General features: G+C 30.8%; 1 protein-coding gene across 1 annotated transcript; it reads left to right on the forward strand.

Moving 5' to 3' along the window:
- The first annotated feature begins 5,388 nt into the window (after positions 1 to 5,388).
- LOC123290368 lies at positions 5,389 to 7,595 on the forward strand. Its single transcript, XM_044870513.1, has 3 exons — positions 5,389 to 5,686; positions 6,559 to 6,653; positions 7,352 to 7,595. The coding sequence occupies exons 1-3, from the start codon at positions 5,455 to 5,457 to the stop codon at positions 7,556 to 7,558; spliced, it is 534 nt and encodes a 177-aa protein (XP_044726448.1). The 5' UTR covers positions 5,389 to 5,454; the 3' UTR covers positions 7,559 to 7,595.
- Positions 7,596 to 10,228: the final 2,633 nt, after the last annotated feature.

The raw sequence follows: 10,228 nt of genomic DNA on the forward strand, positions 1-10,228 counted from the left end.
AAAGTGCAAAAATTCTTTTAGTCTTTTTTAAGAAACACGGCTCTTTAAAATTACTTCTTTTAAATCATATTTAGTCTCTTTCAGGTTGCAGCTCACTTGCCCATTGGTTGGTGGCGCTCCTGAGAGCTTATAAACACACAGGTTGCCCATAAACATCGTAGAGAGTGATTGAATCAATTTTTTATGCCAATGTTAATAAGAATTGACAGTTGTTGACAATCTAATCATTGCAAGAATCAATAATTAATTTTTACTTTCATTGCGTAGATAAATAAATAAATGTTAGCAAATGCTAAATGAAATATGCAAATACAAAATTTGTACATAATGATAAAATTTGCATAAAACTTTTTTAATGACTTTCATAATTAAGACTTAATATGAATTGTTGAATAGGTAGTTATTATATAAAGTTAAATATACTTATTATCTTCTTAAATTATTGTAATCCAAGTCTTCATTAATTTTCTGAAATCACACTAAAAAATAAGTTCCAAAACAAAAACTGTTGCTATAATTATTAACAAAATAATTAAACCGAAACAAGTTGTTTAAAATAATTTTTTATACCAATTTTTTAGTAGTCCTTCCAATGATGTTGTCGTTATGTAAAGGAGGTGTGTGGGTAACCTTTTTTGATAATAACAGATAAAATTACTGCTCGATAAGTAATATGTCCGCCTTTTTTCCAAATGACTTACGTCACCGAAGAAGTGAAAATTGAAGTGGGAAGGTGACTAGGTCTTGCCTAAAGAGTTAAAAAGTAATTTAAAAAATTATATTTTTTGTTTTGACATTTCATAAAGCAGGGTGAAGGAGATGCAATTTATGGACGGCTGTTAATAATAATGTAAGCAATGTTAAGTTTGGCGTTTTTATTAAACAATAAGCAATATATTATGTAATAAACAAATCCTTACTAGTCCTTACTATTATAAATGCGAAAATAGCTCTGAGAACTTTGAATGTCATATTTATTTAAATCTATGCTATCTCAGACTCTAGACTATCTCTGAACCAAATTTCATTTAAATCGTATAATAATATATCGCTGAATATATACATTATTTAATAAAAACTCCAAACTTTACATTACTTACATTATTAGTAACCAATGTCCACAAATTGTACCCTGTTTTATGAAATGTTAAAACAAAAAATATATTTTTTTATTTTTTTTTTTCACTCCTAAAGCAAGACCTAGTCATCCACCCACTTCAATTTTCACTTCTTAAGTGACGTAAATTTTATTGGAAAAAGTGTGGACATATTACATATCACGAGCAGATTTTCACTTTTACCCTCGCACTATCCAACCCCGCATCAATGATTTTATCCGCAATTTCGGAAAAATGTTCACCCCCTTTAAATACTGACAACAACATTGGAAGGACTACAGATCATGAGCAAAACTCGTCTCTTCGTCCATTATCGTTTTGATGTTGGCATATTTAGCTTTTTATTTTCAAGATCTTTATGAAGGTGTATCACAATTCGGGATAAATTTGTTTATGGATACCATCGGGATTAGCGTGGAATTTATAGTAATGCTTATATTGCCCAGAGTTAAGTTTTTGCAAGAAAAAACCTATTTTTATTACTTGATTATGTTTTTAACGATTTTAATTGATTCAATTTTTTTTCGATTTACAGGATGTAAGAATAACTTTCTATCATAATGCTAATAAAAAAAGAGGCTTTATTTAAATTAACTATTCTTAACTATTATCATGTACCGTGTTATTGAGAATATGCTAATAAAGATATTAAAAAATTCTGGTATGAACGCCTCCTAACTTCTATTAACAGATTAAAATCTAAACACGCGAATTTCCCACATTGAAATAATATTAAGTTGTGACAAGCTTTACCAAAATCGCAAAAAATGATTTTGCCCAAGACTGTACTTTAGTTTATTTATAGTCCTCAATAGTGCATAAATTATGGTTCGTGATTTCGAAGAGATCGAAAATAAACTTTCAGTCATAAAAAACAGAATAGTAATGAATTTGGTAAGTCTCAAGTAGGTGAACATGTAGTGGTTACCATATCTCACTCGCTTACGTGACGATTTCTATCAGTTTTCTCACCATGGCAAGCCGCGTTAAGGAACTTCATTTCTAAAACTGATGGCAATACAAAAATATGATGTTCATCGTCTCTAAGTATTAGTCACTAGTGAAATAATGTTTTCTGAAATAACGCAAAATAGTGTTTCTAATTCCTAGAGGTAAAAAACTTGGTACGAGGGCAACGTTTGCGAGAGTTTACTTTAAGAAAGATAACTTTCGAATGTTTGTCTTGCCATTGAACTTAACTACGTCTTTCATCTCAGAGCAAGAGTTAATTAACGCGAGCAGTGCTTTAGTAAAGTAACCAAATTTCTGCCTGGCAAAATATAGTTACATTCTTTGGTTTTTTTAACGTCTAATACCATAGGCTCCACATAGCAGTTCACATCTGTATGTGGAAGTTAAAAGCCAGGACTTAATAAAGGAAACCCGTATGAAATGTCAATAAAATTATTAATAACCTAACAAAGTAATTAATCTTGTAAATCGTTATTGTCAGTTTCTACACATCATAGTATAAATTTGTATTTAATCATAAAAAGTAAAAATTCGTAAAGCGTGAACTGCGTAGCCAACGTGAAATGGTCCCGAGATTAATTTATCTGATATCAATACTTCATCGATAGCGACGTGATAATAGTATCCTATATATAATCTATAATGTATCCTATAATCCGAAACGATGAAGCATCACATCTAATCGTAATAAATTTAAAGTAAACGAACGGGATTCGTTGGGAGAATGTCGTTGTCTCGACAAGCGTTCTTAAGTCATTGGCATTCGCAATCTGTTCTTTATAGCCTCTACCACTTCTACATTACAAAAACTAGATTGCAGATTATTTTGCAAAATTATCTGGTAGAGAAAAATTTCATTCGATTCAGGCCCTTCTTCTTTTCGTGCTGTTTTGCAAAAGTGGCGGGATAAATTAATTAGGTACAAGATTTTTGGCCTTTAGTTCTAACTATAACTACACAAGACAACCTTCACTACTACAACTACACTAGAAAACTTATTTTTGTTTCTATAAAATTTGGGATCAATTAAAAAACATACCAATAATTCTTCTCTGGAGCCATGGCCCCACTGGCCCGGTCCTAAATTCGGTCCTGGTGTTTATATTCAATAGTATGTATTAATATTAATTACATAGTATTTATATAACAACCTGTTTATAATATAGAAGCCTATATTTAAATATTATAATGATAATAATTATGCGTATACCTAGAGCATTTAATTAAGGTAGTATAGGTCGTCAACAGACCAACTTTTTTTTTCAAAATTTTAAATACCGTTCAAAATTTAATACACACATTACCATAATTTATCATAGCAATTAAACTGATTTTATAACAATTAATAATAAATAAAATTCTATTACCAAAAAAAAAAAAATAATAATAATAATTTGACCATTCATTTGATTAGTTATTGTAGTTATATATTCCTATATTATCAACATATTATACTCTAGAAATCGTCTGTATCATAATGAAAATAATAGATTTAGGCAACGTTACAATGGTTTAAAGCGCCGAGTTTTGGTTCTTTAAAATTTTCGGAGTCGATTGTCTATTTTATAAAAACAATTTTTTGTGACATTAATTAAACTTGTCAACCGATGTCAACAACATCTGTTAATGGTTTTTAAAGTTAGGTATCATACTCTTAATGAAATATACGGAAATTACAATGTGACATGATCGTTAATATTTTTTTTATAATGATCTTTAAGTTTTTTTTGTGGTGCATTATTATGTGAACACAGTTTTTTAGAAATATGAGAATTTTGGTCTTGTATAAAGAATAACGCACGGGATCCCATTGAGTCAATGTAAAAACTACGATTTTTAGTTTTCAATATTTCATTAAAAAAGTCGATAGGGCATCCTCAAACTTGAATAAAACATTATTAAGATGCTTATCTTTAATATAATAAAAGGCTAACTGTTCTAAATTAATTTTTATATCTTACCCATACTACCTTAAAATTTAAAATTTTCAATGTTAGCAACGCGCAAACAATAATGTGGTATAATTTATCACCATATATAGCTTACAGAAAAAAGGAAAACGGGTATCGGAGTGCAAAAATTTTTAATCCGTGGCAGAGCAAAAAAATTTTGAAACAACAAATCAAATTTTGAGAATAGCGACTACAATTATATTTTATACCATGCTATATGAAATATATCAACGTATATTAAGTTTATTCAAGTTAAGTTTGAAACGCTTAAAAATAAAGATGCCACGAACAAAATTTTGGTATACGTGTTCATAAAATCACCTAATAAGTCAATTGCTGGCTGCTGCCTGCCCGTCTGTTAACACGATAACTCAAAAAGCAAAAGAGATATCCAGCTGAAATTTTTATAGTGTGCTCAGGACGTAAAAGTTCGAGATCAAGGTATAGAATCTTGAGTCCGTAGGACCCATCGTGTAAACTGTTAGAGATAGAACAAAAGTTTAAATATAAAAAGGTTCCTTATAAAAAATAATAACTTTTGTTGGAAATATTTTTTCGTAAAAATCACTGTTGACCCGTGAGGGCGTAAATTAGGCGCAGATTATATGGTATGTATTATGTTTAAATAAAAGTGATGTATTACCATTTACCTTAATAGTACTTTCAATTTTAACTTAATAAGCTCCGCTATCTTTCCAATTTACCTCGACGTCAATTTTCGATGTCTTAAAGACCGGAACTATTGTTAAACCATTAAGAACTTCTTATTTTTTCCAAAGATTCCAGAACTCGGATCAAAACTCCTGGAACTTTTCATGGTGGTGCCAACGTAAAGTTTCGTCAACTTTTAAATTCGTTTTTCGAAGTTTTAATGATCGAAACTATTTTTAAAAACTATCAAGAACTCTTTATTTTTTCCCAATGAATTAAGAAATATCAACAGAGCCCCTAGAATTTTTCATGGTGGTGCTAGCGTAACGATACGTTAGCCTCATGAATTTTCAAAGTCGATTTTCGTTTGCTTGATAAGGCAATTTTTTTTTAAAAACTATTAAGAACTCCTTATTTTTTTCAAAGGAATTCATAACTCTTATCAGAATTCTTTAAACTTTTCATGGTAGTGCCAAAGTAACACACCCCTGATTATTTTAGTAACGAATACATACGGTTACTCAATTTCCCGTTACTTTTATAGCACTATATCATAACCATTACCATTTTGCGAAACTTCGCCACTGGTTTTTATCTGCTTGCATTGTACATTTCTCCCTTTCAATTGTTATTGCAGTTTTTTTTATATAAAGGCATATTCCTATTAAATATTTTTTATTTTATGTGTGCTCGAAAGGGAACAGCATAAAGTAAACATATTCCTTTATTAATCAATAATCGATAATCAATAATAAGTCAATATGTCTGATAGTGCAGCCGAACGTGCAGTCATTTCAATTTTGGTGCCAATTGTTGTTGCACGAGCAATTTATTTAACAAACGAAGAAGATGCTCAAAAATGGTTGCATTCATTAAAAAATGTTCCACAATGGGCTCAAACCAAAGATTTATTCAATATTGGATGGATTACATGTTATGCCGCTAGTGGTTTAGCTGTAGCGATAATTTTTAATGCTAGCACTGAAAAACATGGTAAGTAGATATTTTATCTATTGGAAAATTTAACGTCTTTCAAGTGGTAGTACCCAAAAGTACTAGTGTTCTTTCTGAGGAGAATTGTTTAAAATCATCAATCGTTAAAAACAGAAGCACCTTAAAGTAGTAATACATCACTCCAAAAAAATAAATAAATTGTAAACAGTAGTTTAACGATTGGAAGCAAGAAAGTTGGAGTGTGATTTTGGGGAGTGAAAAGGGGATGAGAATTTGTATAATAGCGCTTTCTGACTAAAGTTGCGTTCAAAATAAAAAATGTTCAGTAAAGAAGTTCTAGATCACGCCAAAATCCAGAACTTTTATATAAGTCATTTTTAACATAGCTCTCAAAATTTCCGAGAAAATGGTGAAAAACCGCCTTTTTTTATCGTTTTTTCTTTTTTTATTCTCATTTCTCCGGAAATAGTCCAATTTAAATGATAATAGAGGGAAAAATATCTGTTTGTGTATTTAATAACATCAATTTTTTTTCATGTAAAACTATCGAGTAGTTTTAGAGATATTCAAGTTTTTCGTTAAAAACCCTGCTTTCTTCGAATGAAAAATGTACTTTAGAAAATCATTTTACCGGATTCATTCATGGCTCATCTATGTTTTTGTTTTGACATCTATATTCATAAAAAATAAAGATGCCAACGATTTAAGAACACGTTCGAAAATACAGAAAACATTCATTTTACCCTGAGGTATGATTACATAGAACTTTCTTCCATGCACTGAAATCACTGTAACAAAATTTAATTAATTAACTGCGCCCAGTTGATATTTTAAGAAGCAAATTACATTTTTTACCATTAAAAATTCAACCAAATCAAAAGATGGTATGAAAATTAAAATTTCTGTTACAGTAACTAAAAATCCAGCTATTTTAGCCTATGCCGGTCAATTAGGTTTATGTTGGTTGTATACCATTGCTATCTATGGTTTACAGAGTCTTGATTTGGTAAGTACCAAAAACCATAAAATATTTTTATTTAAACACGAATTCTAATCCGGGAAAAACTGGATTATATATTAGTAGTCGTCTCAATGAATGTTTTTACTCGGGATTCCTCAATAACAGCTCCGATCTTGATTTTTTTTTTCAAAATGACTCTTTTTGTATAATATTTAAAATCAGAAACATTCCCGAGAAGGAAATAATCTGGAAGGGGAATAAGCAACGTCGCGACAGATATATCGATGCCCAGCCTAAGTCGCTTCAAACTTCTATCATTAGCAATTTAGACTGGGCGTCGATATATCAGTCGCAATATTGCCTATCCCCCCTCCCAGATAATTTTCCTCCTCTGAAATGTTTCTGATTTTAAATAATATACAAAAAGAATCATTTTCAAAAAAATGCATCAAAATCGGAGCTATATGATGATATCAAAATAAATCTAGTATCAAATATAGACCAACAATGATGTACGGTTATGTACGTTGATGTACTCTGATGTACACAGATGAACTACTGTACATCAATTGTGATGTAAGTAAATTTACACAAACGAACAAGTGTACATCTCTACTAAGATATAACTAGATCTATTATGATCTCAATTTTACCATTTTTGGTCAAAAGAAATCATCAGAGATATCCTGACATATAATCAAGTTTTCCACGGGAAACATGTTTTTATATTTTTCAATTTACAGGGCTTAGCCGTTTTATTACTTTTGGATGGATTTGCATTAATTACAACAATTTCATACGTTAAAATTAGCACTGTAGCTGCTTTGTTCAATTTACCAATTGTTTTTTGGTTACTCCTCGTAACCAGCTTATTATTCCGTTGTCGGCAAGCGAATTCTGTTCCATCGACTGGAGACGATGACAAATTGGGCTTTGTGGAAAAAATTTAAGTTTGTTACTTGTTTTAACACATTTTCGTTGTTATCGAAAGGGAATTACAAATTTTTGAACGTTATTTTCTTAAACTTTTTCGTTTCAAATAAATTTTTAAATGCCTAGAATTATTGTTTTTATTAAAGTACATCATCTTATCCCATAACGAAAATCCCGTTTTATATTAAGGTTGTTGTCTATCCTACAGGAAATTGGAAGAAAATTTTGGATTATATACTTGGTAAGAGTATATAAGCTTATAGTGAAATAGTGTATAATTTTTGTCTATACTTTACCTGTCAACTGTTTAAAGGCGGTTCATCGAAATTTTTATGGTAATTGTATTATAATATCCTTCATACGTATAAAAAATCCGAAAATTTTCTGACATTGTAATGCCCATGTAGGGAGATAACAACCTTAAAAAAAAAGAATACATTTTTAATCGTTCAAATTGGAGAAATATCGAAATACTTCCAAAAATTATAAACAACTAACTTTTCGCAATATCATATATCTCAAAAACGGTGAGATGAGGGAAAAAGAGTCAAGAGACAAAAATTGTTTAAAATCATTCAAAATATGAGATACAACAAGTTTCAAGTCAAGTTTCAAGTATTTGACCGAAATAATACAATAATAGTTAATTTCGACAATATCAAATTTTCATCAAAATTAAGTTTTTTTGTTTTTCAATGACTTGTATTTCAAAACATGGTGAGTTTTTAGAAAAAAATACCATGAGATACCCTAAAATGCTTAGAATACCCTAAAATATCTAATAACTATATTCTCAAATTTCATAATATTAGAGCAGAATAAGCCTGGGCGAACTTCTAAGCGCTAGTACGCGTACCAATTGTAAAAGCACTCTTTCGCACTATTATCTCAGTTGGTTAAGGCGTAGCCAATTCCGTCTGCGGTATGCTTAGAGTAGCGGTAATTAATAGTTTTGATGGGCTGGTGTAGTGCATGGTATATGCATGAAGAAGGTGCACTCAGCCTCTGAAAATGAGAAGCTGATAAATGAAATTATCAGCGGAAAAGTGGTAAAACACTTATATGGTATCACAATGGGCTCTATAACCTAAGTGTGTTCTTCGTGGACAGCCAATATAACCTATCCTTACCTAACCTAACCAATTTGACTTTGTTCTACACACTCATACAAACATTTTGAGCCGGATCCAATAACAAGTCATATTGTTCCATAGAATTTGCAACCTTAAAAGCTTCATTTCCTATAGGTAATAGCAAGTAATAAAAGTTATTAATATTAATTACATACTATTTATATAACAACCTGTTTAAAAAATTAAAAGTATATATTTAAATATTGTAGTGATAATAATTATGCGTATACCTATGCATTTAATTAAGTTTTAAAGTGTTGTCAATTAATTAAACAACGCACGGACAATAATGTTTTTAAATTTAATACCAAACAAATATCAACATTGTATGTATGTATCTGGAGGGAAAAGGTGGATCGGCGTGCGAATATCTATTTTAGCGTACGTATACAAGGCTAACAGGCTTGTAGTGTACAAATACGTGCGTTTTAATCTGTGGCAGAGCAATAAGTTTTTGAAATATCAAATCAAATTTTGAGAGAGTTTTAAGGTCGCTGAACACGAATATCTCAACAGAATCGCCCGGGATACCCAGCGACCTCAAAAACTCCCGCGTAACGAGTTTGGACGGATTATATAACTATTTCCCGAAAACTTCAGGAGACGACAGGAATGCAGTTATACCCCGGGCACCAGGTATACCTTGGAGACCAATTCTGAAGATAGATTCAAAACTGGGATTTTGGGATTTTTGTACCAAATCAATGATAAGATAAATCATGAGCATAGAAATAAATATAAGAAGAACTATCTCATCCTATTTTTCCTAAAATGACTTGTAACTGTTTCATGAACGAAAAATCAAAAAATATTGGAGTGACTATTAGTATAACTAATAAACCGGGATGCATAGGAAAAGTGAGGAGACAACACCGATTTTAATGAAACATTTTTTAACGTGTTTATAGGGCCCCCAGAAACATTCAGCCAACTTAACCTAGTCATAAGGGGGCATATGAAAGCCAAATTTTTATGAAATGCTTATTTTGGCTTAAAATTGCCATCAAGTAGGAATTTTTGGTCGCTGCGTACGAAACCGATTAAGCAAACTCTGTCAAGTATTCCAAAAATCACACTATTTTTGACCAAGAATTTCTCTTTTTTGGCACAAAAACGGCGAACTAAGTACTTATGGTTCAAACTTTGCACTAGAAGTTCGGAAAACATCATAGAATCTTTGTAATCGGATATCATATTCGTAACCAGCGACTAAAAATACCTCCTACTAGGTTACAAGAAGTATCATTAAAGTGGTGCTGTTTCCCCACTTTCGACACTTTTTCCCGACTTATTCAAATTATTAAGCAACTTTAAATCCTACATTCAAAAATTCAATAAACTTCAGAATATTGTTTTACGAAAAGTTGCTGTATAATACCATGTTACAAAACTTCGCCACTGGTTTTTTCCGCCTGCATTACCCATTACTCCCTTTTAATCGTGCATCGGAATACATACCTACCTATGCATGCCTACATAAATGTTTAAATTACAGATTTTGTCTATATAAATGCGTATTTCTATTAAATTTTTATTATTTTATGTCTGCTCAAA

Source organism: Chrysoperla carnea, chromosome 1, assembly GCF_905475395.1.
Source record: "Chrysoperla carnea chromosome 1, inChrCarn1.1, whole genome shotgun sequence".
NCBI lineage: Eukaryota > Metazoa > Arthropoda > Insecta > Neuroptera > Chrysopidae > Chrysoperla > Chrysoperla carnea.

Bases quoted from the DNA above. Each gene is read 5' to 3' on its own strand.
- LOC123290368 (XM_044870513.1), top strand. From the start codon at position 5,455: ATGTCTGATAGTGCAGCCGAACGTGCAGTCATTTCAATTTTGGTGCCA. The intron at 5,687-6,558 runs GTAAGTAGATAT...TTTCTGTTACAG, and splicing joins TGCTAGCACTGAAAAACATG to TAACTAAAAATCCAGCTATT. The intron at 6,654-7,351 runs GTAAGTACCAAA...TTCAATTTACAG, and splicing joins GTTTACAGAGTCTTGATTTG to GGCTTAGCCGTTTTATTACT.